The sequence below is a fragment of the Gastrolobium bilobum genome, unplaced genomic scaffold (assembly GCF_033153095.1).
Source record: "Gastrolobium bilobum isolate Gb01-03AN ecotype WA unplaced genomic scaffold, APGP_CSIRO_Gbil_v1 utg413959, whole genome shotgun sequence".
Classification (NCBI taxonomy): Eukaryota; Viridiplantae; Streptophyta; class Magnoliopsida; order Fabales; family Fabaceae; genus Gastrolobium; species Gastrolobium bilobum.
This window is the reverse complement of record NW_026897885.1, coordinates 1-22,065: the sequence shown is the minus strand read 5'-3', so window position 1 is coordinate 22,065 and position 22,065 is coordinate 1. Positions and strand designations below refer to the sequence as shown.

At 35.1% G+C, this 22,065-nt stretch overlaps 2 protein-coding genes and 1 non-coding gene across 3 annotated transcripts; 1 reads left to right on the top strand and 2 right to left on the bottom strand.

Annotated features, from left to right (window-relative positions):
- Positions 1 to 609: 609 nt before the first annotated feature.
- LOC133311125 (bidirectional sugar transporter N3-like) lies at positions 610 to 1,868 on the bottom strand. The gene is made up of 6 exons (XM_061512145.1): positions 1,826 to 1,868; positions 1,712 to 1,748; positions 1,383 to 1,593; positions 1,138 to 1,299; positions 872 to 991; positions 610 to 777 (listed from the first exon to the last, which is right to left on the bottom strand). The coding sequence occupies exons 1-6, from the start codon at positions 1,866 to 1,868 to the stop codon at positions 610 to 612; spliced, it is 741 nt and encodes a 246-aa protein (XP_061368129.1).
- A 10,255-nt stretch (positions 1,869 to 12,123) lies between these two features.
- Positions 12,124 to 14,421, top strand: LOC133311123 (uncharacterized). The gene is made up of 3 exons (XM_061512144.1): positions 12,124 to 12,892; positions 13,216 to 13,460; positions 13,540 to 14,421. Exons 1-3 carry the CDS (start codon positions 12,124 to 12,126, stop codon positions 14,419 to 14,421), a joined length of 1,896 nt encoding a protein of 631 aa, XP_061368128.1.
- LOC133311128 (small nucleolar RNA R71) lies at positions 12,449 to 12,554 on the bottom strand. Its single transcript, XR_009751528.1, has one exon. It is a non-coding gene; the product is annotated as a small nucleolar RNA R71 (small nucleolar RNA).
- Positions 14,422 to 22,065: the final 7,644 nt, after the last annotated feature.

Here is a 22,065-nt window from a genome sequence, read left to right as displayed (position 1 = left end):
ACACCGACTCTGTATAGCGGTTTTCTTGTAGTGAATTGTGAGAGGGAATTATTTTTGTTATGTAAAAAAGTTATTATTTCCTACCCTTAAATTTTTCAAATGAGTCTCACAAGATATTTTTTTTCTTACCTTCAACTTTTTTCTTTTTCTTAACTATTGTTTCAGCATGAGATAATATTTCTTTTATGTAACATAAGAGAAGTATTACCTTGTGAAAAAGAAGTTTATTAGAAAGTATTTTGTTAAAAGTCTGCATCCATCTTAAGTTATCCATTCGCACAAATCTTTGCCCACTTTTATATGATTATTGTATTATTATTTTTTACCATTTATCATTGATATATTGTTTTTTCTCATATAATTCATGAAAGTAGGCGCTGCAATACTTGAAAACATTCCGGCCGCTTGAGTTTATATATATAGGAATAGATAAATGGAGTAAACGCATATTAATTAATTAAGTTTTGGACATATATATTATGCCAATTTATTAAGTGAAAGGAGAAAATTATTGTATTGAAATCAAGTCACACATGACCTGATAAGCAAACGTAGATATAAAGATAAGGCAGATATCACAGAGGGAAGTCACTGGCTTCCACGCTTTTCTCATGCAAGATCTTTTGCATCTTCTACACCTTTTTTCTCTACTAGTTGTTGATTCACGTCATCAACAACGCCGTTTGGCAGCCACTGGGATTGGGAACTAGCATTCCTGTAAATAGCATATAGCACCATCTGAACTAGCCCCAGAACAAAACCCAACGCATTTGGGAGCTGTATAAAATGGCCAAAAAAAAACGTTAATAGCTGATTATTAATTGATAATGTCGCTTTCTTATTAAACCAACTCAATGTAAAAGATACTTACAGCAATGCATATGTCCTTCAGCAAGAGACCATGTGTAAACCACATTGTGGCACTTAATGTCTGGAAAAATGACAAATTTATAGGCATAAATTGTACACTCTTTGTTCGAATAACCTGTGCCTGCATAGTGACACATAATAGGCAAATGATGTAATTAAGTCCCATATTGGTTAGGAATGAAGTAAGTAATGATCATGGGACCTATAAATCCAATCCTAAAGATTTGATAGTTGGCTACTTAGAAGCATTGAAGAATTTTTACTCACCACAATGCTTAGAGGTGCTGCAAAGACACTCACTGCTTTTGCGACACAAATCCATCCAAGGACTTGCACACGGAGGGAACCATGTAGAGCAAAATATGTGGTGCAGAAGATAAGGGCGAAGGAGACCACGGTCATCGCCACAAATAGTTTAATGGTTAAGATCTGCAATTAATTAAAAAGTTTAGTATAAACTTTCATGACAAATGTGATATATATATCAACATAGTTGGGGTTCATATATATACCCTGGCATCCTCAGGAGCATAGATTATGTACATGATAATGTAGATAATCTCTATGAAACATCCAGTTGAGTTAATTGAAAGAAGGAGAAAAGCATCTTTTTTGACAAACGCGTAGGATAACCATAGCACACAATTGAATAATGCCACCAAGTAAGGCAATGATTGGAAACCTTCAGTTGATTTCTTTTTGTATATTTTGTAAAACGTTGGCCTGCAATTCAGGAAAGGCAAAACACGGTGTTATGTTTAATGATTAAAATTTAAATAGGTCTTACATTCATTAGTTAAATGGAAGTATAACAATTAATTGGTATATATAATATACTTACAGCGGAGCCAAGAACACCATGAAGGAAGTGATGTTACCTAGACATCAAAAGGAGAATATGTTAATTTGTTTGCTTTAGAAAAATATAGCTATGATGATGACCATTGTGTGTTACCTAGTAAGCCAAAAGTAAAAGCCAAAGGATTGTTGATAGCCATCCTCTCTCTTCTTTTCCTCTTTAGATTGATTATAAGCAAAAACACTCAATGAGGATGTGTTAGCAACCGGTGCTATTTATATACAAGCCGACATAGAGAGAGAAAGAAATGAAATGAAATGAAATGGTACAGAAAAAAAAAACACACAAAAGTATTTGTGGTCCGCCCAATAAGAATGCAACATTTGGATTTTTAGGGGGGGAAATTTATTACGATCCCCGTATTTGTGGTCCGTCCAATAAGAATGCAACACTTGGATTTTTAGGGGGAAAAATTTGTTACGATCCTCGTATTTGTGGTCCGTCCAATAAGAATGCAACACTTGGATTTTTAGGGGGAAAAATTTGTTACGATCCTCGTATTTGTGGTCCGTCCAATAAGAATGCCACACTTGGATTTTTAGGGGGGAAAATTTGTTACGATCCCCGTATTTGTGGTCCGCCAAATAAGAATGCAACACTTGGATTTTTAGGGGGGAAAATTTGTTACGATCCCCGTATTTGTGGTTCGCCCAATAAGAATGCAACATTTGGATTTTTAGGGGGGAAAATTTCTAATGATCCTCGTATTTGTGGTCCGTCCAATAAGAATGCAACACTTGGGTTTTTAGGGGAAAAATTTATTATGATCCCCGTATTTGTGGTCCGCCCAATAAGAATGCAACACTTGGATTTTTAGGGGGGAAAATTTGTTACGATCCCCGTATTTGTGGTCCGTCCAATAAGAATGCAACACTTGGATTTTTAGGGGAAAAAATTTATTATGATCCTCGTATTTGTGGTCCGTCCAATAAGAATGCCACACTTGGATTTTTAGGGGGAAAAATTTGTTACGATCCCCGTATTTGTGGTCCGCCCAATAAGAATGCAACACTTGGATTTTTAGGGGGAAAAATTTGTTACGATCCCCGTATTTGTGGTCCGCCCAATAAGAATGCAACACTTGGATTTTTAGGGGGGAAAATTTGTTACGATCCCCGTATTTGTGGTCCTCCCAATAAGAATGCAACACTTGAATTTTTTATTTTTTTTTGTCTCCAATAGAGAGAGAGAAAGAAAAAAAAAGAAATGGTACAGAAAAATAAAGCACTTAAAAAAGGGAAAAGATAGTACAAAATGGAAAAATTTATTAAAATTTATTATGATCCTCGTATTTGTAGTCCTTCCAATAAGAATGCAACACTTGTATTTTTCTTTTTCTTTTTTTTTCTCTCCAATAGAGAGAGAAAGAAAAAAATGGTACAGAAAAAATAAAGCACACAAAAAGGGAAAAAGATAGCACAAAGTGAAAAAATTATTAAAATTTATTCTGATCCCCGTATTTGTGGTCCGCCCAATAAGAATGCAACACTTGGATTTTTAGGGGGAAAAAATTATTATGATCCTCGTATTTGTGGTCCGTCCAATAAGAATGCCACACTTGGATTTTTAGGGGAAAAATTTGTTACGATCCCCGTATTTGTGGTCTGTCCAATAAAAATGCAACACTTGGATTTTTATGGGGAAAAATTTGTTACGATCCCCGTATTTGTGGTCCTCCCAATAAGAATGCAACACTTGGATTTTTAGGGGGAAAAATTTGTTACGATCCCCGTATTTGTGGTCCTCCCAATAAGAATGCAACACTTGTATTTTTTTTTTCTTTTTTTCTCTCTCCCATAGAGAGAGAAAAAAAAATGGTACAGAAAAATTAAAGCACACAAAAAGGGGAAAAGATAGCATAAAGTGGAAAAATTTATTATGATCCCCGTATTTGTGGTCCTTCCAATAAGAATGCAACACTTGTATTTATTTTTTTTATTTTTCTTTTTTCTCTCTCCAATAGAGAGATAAAGAAAAAAAAATGGTAAAAAAAAAATACAGCACACAGAAAGGGGAAAAGATAGCACAAAATGGAAAAATTTATTATGATCCCCGTAATTGTGGTCCTTCCAATAAGAATATAACACTTGTATTTATTTTTTATTTTTATTTTTTTTATTTTTTTCTCTCTCCAATAGAGAGAAAGAAAAAAAAGAAAGAAATGGTACAGAAAAAATAAAGCACACAAAAAGGGGGAAAAAAGCACAAAGTGGAAAAATTTATTAAAAATTATTATGATCCTCGTATTTGTGGTCCTTCCAATAAGAATGCAACACTTGTATTTTTTTTAATATTTCTTTTTTCTCTCTCCAATAGAGAGATAAAGAAAAAAAATGGTAAAAAAAAAATAAAGCACATAAAAAGGGGAAAAGATAGCACAAAGTGGAAAAATTTATTATGATCCCCGTATTTGTGGTCTTTCCAATAAGAATACAACACTTGTATTTATTTTTTCTTTTATTCTCTCTCCAATAGAGAGAGAAAGAAAAAGAAAAGAAAAGAAATGGTACAGAAAAAATAAAGCACACAAAAAGGGGGAAAAAAGCACAAAGTGGAAAAATTTATGAAAAATTATTATGATCCTCGTATTTGTGGTCCTTCCAATAAGAATACAACACTTGTATTTATTTTTTCTTTATTTTTTTCTTTTTTTCTCTCTCCAATAGAGAGAAAGAAAAAGAAAAGAAAAGAAATGGTACAGAAAAATAATGCACACAAAAAGGGGAAAAGATAGCCCAAAGTGAAAAAATTTATTATGATCCCCGTATTTGTGGTCTTTCCAATAAGAATACAACACTTGTATTTATTTTTTCTTTTTTTCTCTCTCCAATAGAGAGAGAAAGAAAATGAAAAGAAAAGAAATGGTACAGAAAAAATAAAGCACACAAAAAGGGAAAAAGATAGCACAAAGTAGAAAAATTTATTATGATCCCCGTATTTGTGGTCCTTCCAATAAGAATGCAACACTTGTATTTATTTTTTCTTTTATTTTTCTTTTTTTCTCTCTCCAATAGAGAGAGAAAGAAAAAAAAAAGAAATGGTACAGAAAAAATAAAGCACACAAAAAGGGAAAAAGATAGCACAAAGTGGAAAAATTTATTATGATCCCCGTAATTGTGGTCCTTCCAAAAAGAATACAACACTTGTATTTTTTTTCTTTTTTTCTCTCACCCATAGAGAGAGAAAAAAAATGGTACAGAAAAATTAAAGCACACAAAAAGGGGAAAAGATAGCATAAAGTGGAAAAATTTATTATGATCCCCGTATTTGTGGTCCTTCCAATAAGAATGTTACACTTGTATTTATTTTTTATTTTCTTTTTCTTTTTTCTCTCTCCAATAGAGAGAAAGAAAAAGAAAAGAAAAGAAATGGTACAGAAAAAATAAAGCACACAAAAAGGGAAAAAGATAGCACAAGTGAAAAATTTTATTATGATCCCCGTAATTGTGGTCCTTCCAATAAGAATATAACACTTGTATTTATTTTTTCTTTTTATTTTTTTGCTTTTTTTCTCTCTCCAATATAGAGAGAAAAAAAAGAAAGAAAGAAATGGTACAGAAAAAAAAGCACACAAAAAGGGGAAAAAAAAGCACAAAGTGGAAAAATTTATTAAAAATTATTATGATCCTCGTATTTGCTGTCCTTCCAATAAGAATGCAACACTTGTATTTTTATTTTATTTTTCTTTTTTTTCTCTCCAATAGAGAGATAAAGAAAAAAATGGTAAAAAAAAAAATAAAGCACACAAAAAGGGGAAAAGATAGCACAAAGTGGAAAAATTTATTATGATCCCCGTATTTGTGGTCTTTCCAATAAGAATACAACACTTGTATTTATTTTTTCTTTTATTCTCTCTCCAATAGAGAGAGAAAGAAAAAGAAAAGAAAAGAAATGGTACAGAAAAAATAAAGCACACAAAAAGGGGAAAAAAGCACAAAGTGGAAAAATTTATTAAAAATTATTATGATCCTCGTATTTGTGGTCCTTCCAATAAGAATACAACACTTGTATTTATTTTTTCTTTTTCTTTTTTTTCTTTCTCCAATAGAGAGAGAAAGAAAAAGAAAAGAAAAGAAATGGTACAGAAAAATAATGCACACAAAAAGGGGAAAAGATAGCCCAAAGTGAAAAAATTTATTATGATCCCCGTATTTGTGGTCCTTCCAATAAGAATACAACACTTGTATTTATTTTTTCTTTTATTTTTTCTTTTTTTCTCTCTCCAATAGAGAGAGAAAGAAAAAGAAAAGAAAAGAAATGGTACAGAAAAATAAAGCACACAAAAAGGGAAAAAGATAGCACAAAGTGGAAAAATTTATTATGATCCCCGTATTTGTGGTCCTTCCAATAAGAATGCAACACTTGTATTTATTTTTTCTTTTATTTTTATTTTTTTCTCTCTCCAATAGAGAGAGAAAGAAAAAAAAAGAAATGGTACAGAAAAAATAAAGCACACAAAAAGGGGAAAAGATAGCACAAAGTGAAAAAATTTATTATGATCCCCGTAATTGTGGTCCTTCCAATAAGAATACAACACTTGTATTTTTTTTTCTTTTTTTCTCTCTCCCATAGAGAGAGAAAAAAAAATGGTACAGAAAAATTAAAGCACACAAAAAGGGGAAAAGATAGCATAAAGTGGAAAAATTTATTATGATCCCCGTATTTGTGGTCCTTCCAATAAGAATGCAACACTTGTATTTATTTTTTCTTTTCTTTTTCTTTTTTTTCTCTCCAATAGAGAGAGAAAGAAAAAGAAAAGAAAAGAAATGGTACAGAAAAAATAAAGCACACAAAAAGGGGAAAAGATAGCACAAAGTGAAAAAAAAATTTATGATCCCCGTATTTGTGGTCCTTCCAATAAGAATGCAACACTTGTATTTATTTTTTCTTTTTCTTTTTTTCTTTTTTTCTCTGTCCAATAGAGAGAGAAAGAAAAAAAAAGAAATGGTTCAGAAAAAATAAAGCACACAAAAAGGGGAAAAGATAGCACAAAGTGGAAAAATTTATTATGATCCCCGTAATTGTGGTCCTTCCAATAAGAATATAACACTTGTATTTATTTTTTCTTTTTCTTTTTTTGCTTTTTTTCTCTCTCCAATAGAGAGAGAAAGAAAAAAAAGAAAGAAATGGTACAGAAAAAATAAAGCACACAAAAAGGGGGAAAAAAAGTACAAAGTGGAAAAATTTATTAAAAATTACTATGATCCTCGTATATGTGGTCTTTCCAATAAGAATGCAACACTTGTATTTATTTTTTTTATTTTTCTTTTTTCTCTCTCCAATAGAGAGATAAAGAAAAAAAATGGTAAAAAAAAATAAAGCACACAAAAAGGGGAAAAGATAGCACAAAGTGGAAAAATTTATTATTATCCCCGTATTTGTGGTCTTTCCAATAAGAATACAACACTTGTATTTATTTTTTCTTTTATTTTTTATTTTTTTCTCTCTCCAATAGAGAGAGAAAGAAAAAGAAAAGAAAAGAAATGGTACAGAAAAAATAAAGCACACAAAAAGGGGAAAAGATAGCACAAAGTGGAAAAAGATAGCACAAAGTGGAAAAGATAGCACACGGGTGTAGCACAGTACAAATTCCAGCAATATGGCGCGGAATGGCACCACACTGCGCCAGTTTACAAACTTTGAAGCGGACACTTGGAAGTGGCGCCAAGTAGCGCCGGTTTCTTGAAGAATTCCACGAAAAGGCAGTGGCGCCAAATTGGCACCGGTTTTTGGCAATTTTCCACAGTAGCACTGCGCCGAGTGGCGCCGATTTTTCGGACTTTGCACGGTGTTTTGGAGCGGCGCCTAGTAGCGCCACACCGGCGCCAACTGGCGTCGGTTTATGAGAAACAAGGTCCGCCTTTACGTCCGTGTTTTCTGAAGGACAATTTTGGAAGAATGAAAGAGACTTATAAATAGGATCCTCAAGACAGAATTAGGTATCCAGACCTATTCCGAAGACCAGAGACGACGGTGGTGCTCAGAGAGAGTTCATTGTTCTTCCATTCTTCCCCTTTTCATTTATGAAGGTTATGTTGAATATTGAATATTAAGCCATGACAATGGTTGGCTAGTTTATTTTATATTGTAGTTAGGGTCACAAACCCTATGTGAACCCTTGTTACGACAGATTGATTTATAATTGCTCGTTTATATAAATTATCTTTATCTTTACCTTGTGCGTAATTATATCTTCTTTTTTGGAATTGATCACTCTAGTAGTTGAGGATAGCTTGAGGGTTAGAACCCTAGATAGGAATATTGGGGTTTTGGTCTTGAAAGAGAGTAAGATAACAATTTATATGCATGCTAGGTATAGATGTATGTGTAATTGCAGATGCTTAAATTATTGCGTTCATTGCTTAATACCATGAGGAACATTGTAAGGTATTGGGGTTCCAATTGGGGTTAAAGGGTTAACCTTGCAAGGAATTGAGGGTTAACTATTAAATATTTTTAGATAATAACTTATCTGAGTAATTATATAAATAAGTATTGTAAATCAATCAAAAGTAAGAAGTGGGAATCATTCGGTGAGTGTACTCTAGCTACAATCCCTTCTCTTATTTTTACAACATCAATTGTTGTTTTATTTCTCTTAAACATAAAGTCAAAAACAAGTCTTTACTCTTAATTCTTATTGTTACTCAAAATCAACAACAATTTTTCCAACAACAACCGAGTTTTCCAACTTAAGGGGACTGGTTATTGTAGTACTTGGTTTACAATCCATGTGGAGACGATACTCTACTCATTCATTATATTACTTGTGCGATCGGTATACTTGCCGGAGAGCATCAACTACTTTTGTATAAAGAAGTCTATTTACTTCAAATGAAATTTAGAGTTGAATTTCTTTCCTAGATATTGGCTAAGCGGGTCCTCAATGTTTTCAGCACCTAATTAAGATTCTCACTAATTCCTTATAGCTGCAAAACATTACTTCCAAAATCCATTATTAACATACGTAAGAATTTCATCACTTGTCGGTTGAATTATTAACATGTGAGGTATTTGAACCTAAACACTCTATTCCTTTGTGAGTGGTCATTGTGTATTGGTGTTTTGAATACTGCACTATGTTTGGATGACTAATATGCTATTTCTGTGTGATTAGGGCATTGTTTCTGAATGTGTAGTCTAGAGCCAAAAGCCTCACCCTTTAATTATATCCCTTGGTCCCTATATTTGAGCTTGAAACCTTTCTTTTCTGATCAGGTACCCTGGAATTATAAGCCAAATTCCTTGTCCACCCTATATGGCTAGCTTAATGTTTAGCTAATTCTCATTAGCTCAGAAATATAGTGAGCTAAATAAGGCAAAGGGAAGTCGGTTGTAAGAAAAGAAGGGAAAGAAAAAGAAAAGAGGATCAGGATGTATAAAAAAATAAAAAGGGGAATTAGTGATGTTATAAAAAAAAGGGTTCTCTGTTAAAAAAAGAAAAAAGAGAGAGGCAAAAGTAAAAAAGAGAAGGAAGTTATACAAAAGGGAGGAGAGAGTCACTAGTTCCCTTTGTCTTGTTTAGGCAAAAAAAAAAAATCAGAAAAGGTAATGAGAATTAGTTAGACACTAAGGGTCAGCTTAAGTAGCCAAGTGACCAGAAAAACAAAGATCCTAGCCTTGTCTCATTACAAGCCTTATAGACCCTTTGATGGAGATAGCATATTGGACTTCAAGTTTCTAAATGGTAGTGTAGGTTGGAAGCATTTATGCATGATGATAATGAGTGAACTTCCTTATAAAAAGAAAGAAAGAGTGTGATTGATTAAATATTTTTGGAAATGAATTCAGTGGAATGTCAATAGAATCAGTTTAAGTTAAGGGTTGCAACTATTTGAGTGTGCATGAATTTTTGATTGAATGCTTCTATGATTGTTGATTGACTGCAGTTGGATAATTAATTTGATGTAGGAATTAGTTAACATTAAGCCTGATCAATGCTTTAAGAAGTGTTATGTTTTGCATAGACGGTTGATAAATTTAACTAAATTATTAAAATTAAAAATGTGTTGTTATGTGATAAGTCCATGATTTGTGACTTAAAACATGTGGTTTGATGTTAAAATGGAAATGAAAAGGATATCTTTTGTTAATGAAAACCCCAAATATTGCATAAAAATGAAGGATTCTGATTTTGAGTGCTAATGGGCTGATTTTATATGATTCAGACCCAATTGGTGTTAAATCTACAAGAAAAGAAGAACAGAAAGAAAAGCTTGGGCTGAGTTTAAAATACAAGTCATTAAAGGAAGAATGGGCCAGATGAAACAAAGCTGATCAAAAGCCCAACTTGAAGAAAGAAGGAAACAAAATGAGAAAAGCGCAAGTCAGAAAAGAAAGAAAAGAAGGAAAAGGGAATGAGAAGCAAGAATCGACTCAGTAGCGTGGAAAGTGAAAGAAGAAAAAAATTCTAGCACAGCAAACCGTCCAAGCAGACCCACCTCCATCTCAAGCCCTCCATCACGGTTCTTTCCTTGAATCGAACCAACAAACCGATACACCCTCTGATTTTCGCTCAAGACACAGAACCCTAACCCTACTCACGGTTCATTTCTTCAATCAAACCAACCACAACACAAACCCTACCCGATTTTGGTGCGACAGAGAAAAGTCCAAACAAGTCCCTCAATCGACTTGATGAGCTGGAGGTTGTTAGTAGTGGTGGCTGGAGATGCTTTTGTGGTGCGTTGCTAATCGTGCAAGGGACACCCACGATCGAGTGGAGCGAGGAGCATACGTACGTTTTGAGGAGGTGATTTTGGATCAGCTATAAAGGAGGAGATAAAAGCATTTGTAAGGCTCTCTCTCCTCTTCTTCTCAACTTCTTCGCTGAGTTTATTTTTCTACTCTTTGGATATTTTTATGTTCTTTGTTTTTTATTTTTTAGTATTTTTATTTGTAATTTTTTGTGAGCACTGCTTCAGGGCTATCTGCTGTTGATAGTTCCTGCATTTTATTTTTGTTAGTTGTACGTTGTAATTTGTTGTTTTTATTATGGACCTTTGCTGTATGTTAGCTCTTCAACCTGTGGTGATGAGCTAACTTCCTTAAAGTTGGGTTGAAAGAGTACCCAGAACTCGTTTGTTATTAGTGATGTTTTGAAGTTTAAAGTGTTGATTCCAGTTTGTTTACTGAGCGTTTTTATATGCTGAGTTTATTATGTGATGATCACACATAGGTTACTCCTAGTGGTGTGAGATTATTGGGAAATAACTCCCACTAGACCCCACTATGAGCACATGGAAAGTTGAGAGAGATATCTCTCAATGGATATAGCTCCAGGGATAAAGTTACCCCCATGTAACTTGAGGAAATGGTACTTCAAGATCCTATGATAACAGTGACATAGGGATATGTCATTCTGTTGTTATTGGAAGAAAATTGTTGTTGGGAAACAATAGTTATTTTAGTATTTTCGTTAAGATGGAAGCAATAACTATTTTCTGTCAAAGCATCCTAATGGCAAATGAGGGAAGGGGAAATTGACACCCAACTTGCCTCCAAATTCTGTTTTCAAAACCCATCTTTGTTATCCTTTTGTATTTTCGTCCAAATCTGAGTTAACTTTTTGTTTTTAAAACTTAAAAGAAAAGCATAAAAATTTTATAAGTTTTCCATTTACTTAATTTTACAGTCAGTAAGTAAAGAGTCTTTCACCAACTAAAATCATCATTTCCAAAAAGAAAAAGAAACTTTTATCAAAAATATTTTCAGTATACTTGAGTTAGAATAGCAGTAGTATTTAATTTGATTTTATATTATTTTTGGTTATGTTTAGCAATTACCAATTTATTCCAAGTTAAAACACAAAAGATCCTTGTGGGAACGATAACTGGGAACCATAAAAAGCCCTATATTACTTGTTAATGCGTATACTTGCGCGCATACTTGCACAACTGTTAGCAAGACAACAAGATTTTGGCGCCGTTGCCGGGGATCGATAGCGTACATTTGTAGAATTCAGTGTGATTGCTGATCTGAATTAGTTTATTTTTTTGTTTTTATTTTTAGATTCCTTTTAATTCTGTCTTCTTTATTGTGAACTGTTGTTGTTGCAATTTGGGACTTTTCTGTTTGGCAGGTTTTTGTTTGTTTATTTATTTTTTTAACACAAAACTGAATAGTAATCTAAGTTGGTGCTAGTCAGATTTTCCTGTTTTAGTTAAAAAGGGTGCATGAGTGCAACTCCACACTCTTTCTTATAAGCTTTTGATTCAGAACCTGAAAGGACATTTAGAGTTAGGAGAAGAGCCCAAAGAGCACATAGGCAAATTCCACTTCTAGAAGTTGAAGAAATAGAGGATTTACGAAGTGTAAATGGGAATGGAGAAGGAGAAGGAAGACCAGAGAGGGTAGTGATCCCGCCAATAATAGATGACAATGATAGGTCCATGATGGACTTCATCATACCTGTGCTGGATAAGTTAGATCCAAGTATTGCCCAACCTGTCGTGTTCACTATGCTCCAAAATATGGGGCAATTCCATGGGTTGTTGATGGAAGACCCACACAAGCACCTTAGAAATTTCATAGAAGTGGCCAACACTTTTAGGAATCCTAAAATCTCGGATGATGTGCTGAGATTGAAGCTCTTCCCTCATTCACTGGCTGATAAAGCCAAAGAGTGGTTGAACTCCCTTCCATCCAACTCCATAACTAATTGGCACACACTAGCTGAGAAATTTATCATGAAATTTTTCCCATCCAACAAGATAGTGCAAACTAGATGTGATATCACCAACTTCATGCAGAAGGATGGTGAGACCTTAGTGGATGTGTGGGAGAGGTTTAAAATCCTTCTTAAGCAATGCCCCAACCATGGTTTGCCCTCTTGGGCAGTGTTACAGACCCTTTACAATAGCCTGAATACTCAAAACAGAGCCTTAGCAAATTCTACTGCTAATGGCATGTTTATGTCCATGTCCTTTAATCAAGCCTATGAGTTGTTGGAACAAATGACTCAAAATTATGCCCAATGGCCTGAAGAGAGAAATCAGTCAAGGAGAGTGACTGGTTTGCATGAGGTAGATCCTGTAAGAACCCTTTCAGCCAAGTTTGATGCACTGCCCACTTTAGTAAAAACCCAAGGACAAGCCATTGAGGCAAGGTTGTCTCAGCCTCAAGTTCCAATACCCCAACCTCAAGTCAATGCTGTGAACACAGGTGAAACTTGTGTTTTCTGTGGTGGACCCCATTTGTTTGGTAGCTGCCCATCCAACCCAGAATCTCTCTTTTATGCAGGGAACCAAAATAGGAACCAAAATAATTTTTCCACTAATTTTAATCAAGGATGGAGGCAGAACCAACAACCTCAATATTTCCAAGGGCAAGGGCAGCAAACTGGACCCTTTAATGCCCAAATCAGACCACCTTTTCCTCCCAAAACTTCCAACAACCCCCAAGGCAGCAAGCTGCTGCTCAGTCTTCAGCCTCATTTACTTAAAACCAAGTTGCTGAGATGCCTACCTCTTCAACCTTTTCCTTAGAGGCTTTGTTGAGGGAGTATTTGGTTAAGAATGAGACTAAGCAAAACAGCTTGGAAGCTATTGTGCAAAGTATTCCTGCATCTTTGAGGAATTTAGAATCCCAACTAAGCTGTTTAGCAAATACTTTGAATAGCAGACCACCTGGTACTTTGCCTAGTAACACTGAAGAGCCTAGGAGGAATAATGAGCAATGTCACATGATAGAGCTTAGGAATGGCAGATCTGTGAATCAGCCAGAACCTGTGGTTAGACCTTCCACATTAAAAAAAAAGAGAAGAGGAAAAAGTGCAGCAGGAAAAAGATAAAAATTATGAACCTGTTCAGCCACATGTTGTCCATGACAGCCCCCAAGGGGCTGCAAATAGTGATCATCTGCTTGTTCTGGTTGAACCAGAAATTCAGACCCCAATAAACCCATCTTTAGGGAATATTTCTATGGAAAAATCCATTCCAAAGGGTCAAACATCTAAACCAAGTAGTGAGACACCTGTTGTCTCTAATAGACCTCCACCACCATTTCCTCAAAGGCTTCAAAAGCAGAAGCAAGATAACCAATTTAGGAAATTCCTTGACCTCTTAAAACAACTTCACATCAATATTCCATTTGTAGATGCATTAGAGCAGATGCCCACTTATGTGAAGTTCATGAAAGAGATACTTTTTAGGAAGAGGAGGTTGGAAGAGTTTGAAACAGTGGCTCTTACTCAAGAGAGTAGCAAATACTTGCTGAGCAAGTTGCCTCCCAAATTAGAAGACCCAGGCAGTTTTACAATCCTTTGCACCATAGGTGACCATTACATAGGCAGAGCACTATGTGACTTAGGTGTTAGCATTAATTTGATGCCCATGAGTGTCATTAAGAAGCTCAAAGTAGGAGAGCCTAGCCCCACAATTGTCACTTTACAATTGGCAGAAAAGTCCCTAGTATATCCTGAAGGTAAATTGGAAAATATTTTAGTCAAGGTAGATAAATTTATTCTACTTGCTGACTTCATAATTTTAGATTATGAGGAGGATAGGGAGGTGCCAATAATCTTGGGGAGAGCATTTTTAGCCACAGGTGGGGTTGTAATACATGTGAAAGAAGGTGAATTGACCATGAATGTAAATGGTGAGCAAATTAAGTTTAATATCTTAAAATCCATGAAGTACCCAAGAGAAATGGAAGAGTGTTCTAGGATAGATGTGATTGATGTTGCTGTCTAGAAAATTTTTATTAAGGCAGAATTAGTGAACCCATTAGAATCCACTGTTTGCGAGAGCTTGGAGGTTAGTATGAAAGATGTTAGAGGAATAAATCCATCCTATGGTATGCATAAGATCCTCCTGACTGACCCAAACAACAGCTCTAGAGAACAGCAGAGAAGGTTGAACCCAATAATGAAGGAAGTTATGAAGAAAGAGATCATGAAGTGGTGGGATACAGGGCGACTAGCTCTACCTTTTAATTCACAACTAAGGCTAATTCCTATGAAGCTAAAGTCTGGATGGTTAGGACCCTTTAAAGTTAAAATCTTTTTGCATGAAGTTGTGAAAATTTTGGATGAGGAAGATGGTAGAAAATTCAAGGTTGAGAAAAAAAGGGTCAAACACTACTGGGGAGATGATAGGGAGAAGGTTTCTTTCTTCCCAAGTGAGCCTGATTGAAAATGATCAAGCAAAGAAAGCAAAAAGTCTAGCTAAAGACTATAAACTAAGCATGTTAGACTTTTTTATTTTTCTTTTTTGTTGTGTGTTTTCTGTGACTCGTTTATTTCTTTGTTTGCTGCCTGTTATCTAAAAATTAGTTTAAATAGTTTGCAAAATAGTTTTTTTTTTTTTAAAAAAAAAACAAAACAAAACAAAAAACGAAAAAGAAAAAGAAAAAAAGAGAGCATATGACATTGACACTTTCGTCACTCTTATTACAGGTGTTAAGTGCAGCCTTGGCTGAATTCTAGCAGAGGATCAGGTTGAGCAATTTCAAGTTAAGGCAGTAGGTCCTCCTCCCCATCCTACCAAAAAGGAGATTACACCATCCACTTCAAGAAAAAGAGGAAGACTGCTAAATAGGGCCAGAACCTCTTCTGGTCCCAGGTTACTTGTTCCTAATTTTGTTACTCTTTTTCTTGGTAACCTGTTTCTGCAACAGTGAGGACACTGTTCATCTTGAGTTTGGGGGTGGTCAATGCTGATTGAAACTTTTGTTTGGCTATCTTTTGTTTTGTTTTGATGATTAATGGTTGTTTATCTTGTTTTTGGTGTGATGTTAGCTTTGTCTTTAGTTGCTGTTTTGGGATGAATAAAAAAAAAAGATTCTCTTATTTCAAGACTTTGCGCATAAAATAGCAGTAGATGAATTCTGATTAAGGAGCTTGAATTTTTTAGAAAATGCTCAGCTGTCAGTAGTGTGGATATAGAATTGAGAGAAGAGTGTTTCAATGGCTAAGGGATGATATCAGGAAAAAAGTGATAATGTTAATGGACTAAGGCAGGGAAGAAAAATTGGATCAATAGGTGATTGAGATGGTAATTGAACACAGTGAGGATTTGGGCTTAAACAGATGATTTTTTTTTTTGTTTCTTGAGAGATCTTCACTTGGGTAGATGAGGCAGAACTTGGCCTGATGCTTAGGTAAGTAAGTGTAACACTTGTTTAGGTTTGAAATGATAAGGGCATTCTGTTCATATAGCCTTGTTAATCCAAAAAGCCATCCTGGAAATATTACCTTTGGAAACCCCTTTGTGCTTGAGCCTTGTTTTAGTGTAGCCACAATGAAACCCATCCATAGTCTCACCTTACCATGTAGTTGTGATGGAAAACAAGAAAGAAGAAAGAAAAAAATCATTAGGCAAGTTACTGTTGGCTGAAGAAAATTGTATAGTGCTGCTGAGAACTAAGTGTTATTTTTCTGATGCAGTTGTTAAAAAAAAAATTTGAATAAAAATTTGTGAATAGAAGAAAAAGAAAAGGTACTCAGCAGTAGGAAAAGTAGCCACTAAGACTAATAGACCAATGCCTTTGATAAGTGCTGAATTTTTTCCATCATAATTACTTAGCCATCATTCCCACAGATACCCCACCTATACCTCAGCCCAAGTACAACCCTGGCAAGTCCCTTTGATTTAACCTTAACTTGTTGTTGCACTTAGGAAGCATGAGCATCTTGTCAAGGCTATTCCTAGTGAGGTATGGAGTGAAACAGATCCCTGAAACACTGAGTGGGAATGAGAGGAAAGTGAGCCATTATAACTGTTCTCAATTACTTGTTGTGGTGATTTTATTCCCTGTGGTTAAGAAGTGAAAAATCAAGATCTTCTCTGATTGTTATCCCATTAGGCATTGAGTACATGTGTGGATATGGATTTGCACACTGTTTGTTGAGTGATTTTGATGAATTGAATGTTTACTCAAGCTGCTTGATTGGTTGATTCAATAACTGTTGTTTTCATGTACAAAGTTTGTGAATTTATGTCATGAGTTTAGTTAGTGAACTTATCTTGAAAAATTTGTTTGATTGGAAATGAGGTTACTTGTGAGGATAATAGTTGATACATAATCATGCTTATTGTTTTGCTGATTGGAAGTGAATTTGTTCCTTGGGGACAAGCAACAATGTAAGTTTGGGGGTGTGATAAGTCCATGATTTGTGACTTAGAACATGTGGTTTGATGTTAAAATGGGAATGAAAAGGATATCTTTTGTTAATGAAAACCCCAAATATTGCATAAAAATGAAGGATTCTGATTTTGAGTGCTAATGGGCTGATATTATATGTTTCAGGCCCAATTGGTGTTAAATCTACAAGAAAAGAAGAACAGAAAGAAAAGCTTGGGCTGAGTTTAAAATACAAGTTATTAAAGGAAGAATGGGCCAGATGAAACAAAACTGATCAAAACCCCAACTTGAAGAAAGAAGGAAACAAAATGAGAGAAGCCCAAGTCAGAAAAGAAAGAAAAGAAGGAAAAGGGAATGAGAAGCAAGAATCGACTCAGTAGCGTGGAAAGTGAAAGAAGAAAAAAACCCTAGCACAGCAAACCGTCCAAGCAGACCCACCTCCATCTCAAGCCCTCCATCACGGTTCTTTCCTTGAATCGAACCAACAAACCGATACACCCTCTGATTTTCACTCAAGACACAGAACCCTAACCCTACTCACGGATCATTTCTTGAATCTAACCAACCACAACACAAATCCTACCCGATTTTTGTGCGACACAGAAAAGTCCAAACAAGTCCCTCAATCGACTTGATGAGCTGGAGGTTGTTAGTAGTGGTAGCTGGAGATGCTTTTGTGGTGCGTTGCTAATCGTGCAAGGGACACCCACGATCGAGTGGAGCGAAGAGCATACGTATGTTTTGAGGAGGTGATTTTGGATCAGCTATAAAGGAGGAGATAAAAGCATTTGTAGGGCTCTCTCTCCTCTTCTTCTCATCTTTTTTGCTGAGTTTATTTTTCTGCTCTTTGGATATTTTTATGTTCTCTGTTTTTTATTTTTTAGTATTTTTATTTGTAATTTTTTGTGAGCACTGCTTCAGGGCTATCTGCTGTTGATAGTTCCTGCGTTTTATTTTTGTTAGTTGTACGTTGTAATTTGCTGTTTTTATTATGGACCTTTGTTGTATGTTAGCTCTTCAACCTGTGGTGATGAGCTAACTTCCTTAAAGTTGGGTTGAAAGAGTACCCATAACTCGTTTGTTATTAGTGATGTTTTGAAGTTTAAAGTGTTGATTCCAGTTTGTTTACTGTGCGTTTTTATATGCTGAGTTTATTATGTGATGATCACACATACGTTACTCCTAGTAGTGTGAGATTATTGGGAAATAACTCCCACTAGACCCCACTGTGAGCACATGGAAAGTGGAGAGAGATCTCTCTCAATGGGTATGTCTCCAGGGATGAAGTTACCCCCATGTAACTTGAGGAAATGGTACTTCAAGATCCTATGATAACAGTGACATAGGGATATGTCATTCTGTTGTTATTGGAAGAAAATTGTTGTTGGGAAACAATAGTTATTTTAGTATTTTCGTTAAGCTGGAAGCAATAACTATTTTTTGTCAAAGCATCCTAATGGCAAATGAGGGAAGGGGAAATTGACACCCAACTTGCCTCCAAATTCTGTTTTCAAAACCCATCTTTGTTATCCTTTTGTATTTTCGTCCAAATCTGAGTTAACTTTTTGTTTTTAAAACTTAAAAGAAAAGCATAAAATTTTTATAAGTTTTCCATTTACTTAATTTTACAATCAGTAAGTAAAGAGTCTTTCACCAACTAAAATCATCATTTCCAAAAAGAAAAAGAAACTTTTCTCAAAAATATTTTCAGTATACTTGAGTTAGAATAGCAGTAGTATTTAATTTGATTTTATATTATTTTTGGTTATGTTTAGCAATTACCAATTTATTCCAAGTTGAAACGCAAAAGATCATTGTGGGAACGATAACTGGGAACCATAAAAAGCCCTATATTACTTGTTGTTGCGTATACTCTTGCGCATACTTGCACAACTGTTAGCAAGGCAACATTATGTGACTGTATTTTGAGCTAACAGACTATTTTCTGAGTGAATGTTTGTCTGATTGATTGAGGGCAAGCAATTGCTTAAGTTTGGGGTATTTTGTTAGCACTAAATTATATATATACATATATATATATATATATATATATATATATATTGTATTATTTTATGTTATTTTAAATTTCTTTGGGTTGACAATTACAGGAAAATGGGCTGAAAGAATGTGAAATATGGCCCAATTCAAAATAAGGAAGTAACCAAGCCCAAGTGAATTTATTTTTACTGATAAATGTAATTATTCAATTTTTTAGGAATTGCTTTTGAAGCAGCCACGTGGATCAAATTCAAGGAAGTGAGAACATATTTTCACCATTGGATGAACAAGAAGAGTAGACGGCTACTAGCTTTTAGAATTTTTAGTTTTTAGTTATTTTTGTGGGTTGTAAAACATATACAAATTTTCTAGATCTAGAATTTCAATCTTCGTTATTGCTTGTTTTTAGAAGACTCCGAGTGTTGAGAGATTGTGTTGAAGGCTGAATGCATTATTCTTCTTCTTGAGCTCGAAGTGCAGTGACAAAGTATCTTTGCCGGAAGGAAGAATCAATGGTGCATGCAAGTGAAGTTTAAATCTTTCTAGTCCTAGATAGTAATTGGTGCTTTTGATTTGTACGATTGACCTTGATCTCATTTCTTAATGCATGTTTCTTTTTCTTTAATCTTTGAATTGTTGTTTTTAAAAATGGATTTCTAATTCCTTTCTTTTTCTGGGTATTCAAAATGATTGGGTGAAATTTCTTGATGTGCATTGTTATTGTTTCTTTCATCCTCATTCGTTTGGTACTTTTATCTTTTTAACTCAAGAACTCCATAGGAATGGGACTTGAGTATTTCAACAAAAGAAAATTGGGAAATGGACTTTTGTTAAGTGTTAAATGAACCCTTTTGGTTAGGAATAATTGAAGGTGTTTTCTGATATAAATTTCTATAAAGATTCAAGAAACTTTGAGAAAAGTCTTTCTTGAACCTTATTGTTGAACCTGGAAAGCTTCGGCTAAACTTGCCGTAGTAACTCAGAAACAGAGATAAAGATGCTATAGCAATGTACGAATTTGCAGGAATGCAAATAATTTTTGTTATCCATGATTTGAGATATACCCAGAAGCCCTTAACATTGATAAATTATTTCTTTACTTTTTAGATCAGATTTTAATAATTGATAAAGACTATCCAAAATTTCTTGTTATAAAAATAGAAAAACTTCAATTCAAGAATCCTTATTTCAGAAAAATAATTCAACTTGTTCCCTGAGAACGATAACTCTATCTTCAGAAAATTACTACCAACAAAATGGCCGTTGCTAGGGAACGATGTTTGATTTTATTTTCCTTTTGTGATTTTGTTTTAGAATTGTTAATTTTTTTTTTCCTTTTCTTCTTTTCTTTTTCACATATTTTTCTTGTTATCTGCTAACTCCAATTTCAAGTTCCTGATAGATTCTTGCAGAATTCAATTCTAATTACAATAACCAGCAGTATTACACATATTGCTGCTGAATTCTTGAAGATGGCAGAATCGAACAATGAATTTGTTAATGGAGAAAACGTCAATGGCAATGGGAATGGCAACATGCTCTAGTTGTGGTGGATGAAGAGCTTCCCATTGCTGAATATGCTATTCCATCACTTGATGGTGAGATTCCTGGCATAGTCCAGCCAGGAGTGGAAGGGAATTTTGATCTCAAACCAGGAATGATACAGCTGCTGCAATCCATGACTCAATATCATGGATTACCCAAGGAAGACCCCCACAAGCACATAACAAAATTCATGAAAATCTCCTATACTTTTGTTTTCCTTTTTCTCTAGCTCGGGCAGCAGAAGAGTGGATCGAAGATCTGCCTGCGCAGTCCATCACCACGTGGAAGGAGCTTGGGGAAGCCTTCCTTATGCGGTTTTTCCCACCCACAAAGGTGTGTGATTTGAGGGATGACATCACAGGGTTTAGACAGTATGTTGATGAGTCAATCCATGAGAGCTAGACTAGGTTCAAGGGGTTAATCAGAAGGTGTCCTACACATGGTCTTCCTAAGTGGGCCACCATTCAAATTTTCTATAGAGGATTGAGTCACCAAGGTAAAACTCATTTGGATTCTACTGCCAATGTAGCAATTTTGTTGAAAAGGTATCCAGAGGCTTATGAGACACTTGAGAGAATAAGCCAGAACAGTTGCCAATGGCCAGAACAGAGAGATGAAGCTCCAAAGAAGGCAATTGGACTTTATGAGGTGAGTGAAGTCACTTCCATGGCAGCTGAGATGGCAGCATTGCATAACACTGTCAAAGTTTTAGTCAAGCAAATGGCCGAAACCAAATAGCAACCACCTGCCCAAGTAGCTGCAGCCACACCAATCTGCTCACTTTGTTATGGTTCCCATTTGTTTGAGGAGTGCCCAAGAAACCCTTCTTCAGCCTTCTATGTTGATGACTACAATAGAAACTACAATAATAGAGGGAATTACAACCAAGGTAGATGGCAGCAATAAGGTGGAAATTTTGGCCAAAATCAAGGCCAAAATTACCATCAAAATGTTGGAAATAGAAATCAACATCAGTCCTTCCAAGGAGGGCAGCAATCTTATCAGCCAAAAGATCCTTTTCCACCTAGTTTTGACTCACAAAATCCTAGAGATCAACAAAGGCAATCTAATGCAAAAAATCAACCTCCTCCAAATGACCAGTGGTCAAATCGAATGTTGCAAAATCATGAGGTCATGCTTCAAAGTCATGGAGCAATTTTAAAGAGCTTAGAGACACAAATGGGGCAGATTGCATCTTCCCTTAGCAATAGACCAGTGGGGACTCTTCCTAGTGATACTGAAGCACCAAGGAGAGATGGAAAGGAGTTTTGTAAAGCTCTCTATTTGAGAAATGGAAGAGAGGTTGAACAACCAGAGCATGTTATTAGGCCTTCTACATTGAGGAAGTTGGCAGAAAAAAAATGTTCAACCAATTGAAAAGGAAGAGCCTACTGTAATTGAAGTGCAAGATTCAGAAAGCGACAAGGAGCAAGGTGATTTGAGAAAAACAGAAAAATCAGCACCTAAATTAAAGGAGCCAGCCAAACCTATGCAGAAAAATGAAGTCATTCAACCAATATCAAAGGCAAGGCAGATTCCATTTCCACAAAGGTTCCAAAAACAAAACCAGGAGCAGCACTTCAAGAGGTTCTTCTTAGACATCCTCAAGCAACTCCAGATCAACATTCCATTTGTGGAGGCCCTTCAAAACATGCCAAGCTACATCAAATTTATGAAGGCATCCTATCCAGTAAGAGGAGAATAGAGGA

Bases quoted from the DNA above. Each gene is read 5' to 3' on its own strand.
- LOC133311125 (XM_061512145.1), bottom strand. From the start codon at position 1,868: ATGGCTATCAACAATCCTTTGGCTTTTACTTTTGGCTTACTAG. The intron at 1,749-1,825 runs GTAACACACAAT...TTTGATGTCTAG, and splicing joins TTTTACTTTTGGCTTACTAG to GTAACATCACTTCCTTCATG. The intron at 1,594-1,711 runs GTAAGTATATTA...CCTGAATTGCAG, and splicing joins ATGGTGTTCTTGGCTCCGCT to GCCAACGTTTTACAAAATAT.
- LOC133311123 (XM_061512144.1), top strand. From the start codon at position 12,124: ATGGACTTCATCATACCTGTGCTGGATAAGTTAGATCCAAGTATTGCC. The intron at 12,893-13,215 runs GTGAAACTTGTG...CCTTTTCCTTAG, and splicing joins AGTCAATGCTGTGAACACAG to AGGCTTTGTTGAGGGAGTAT. The intron at 13,461-13,539 runs GTTAGACCTTCC...GAACCTGTTCAG, and splicing joins TGAATCAGCCAGAACCTGTG to CCACATGTTGTCCATGACAG.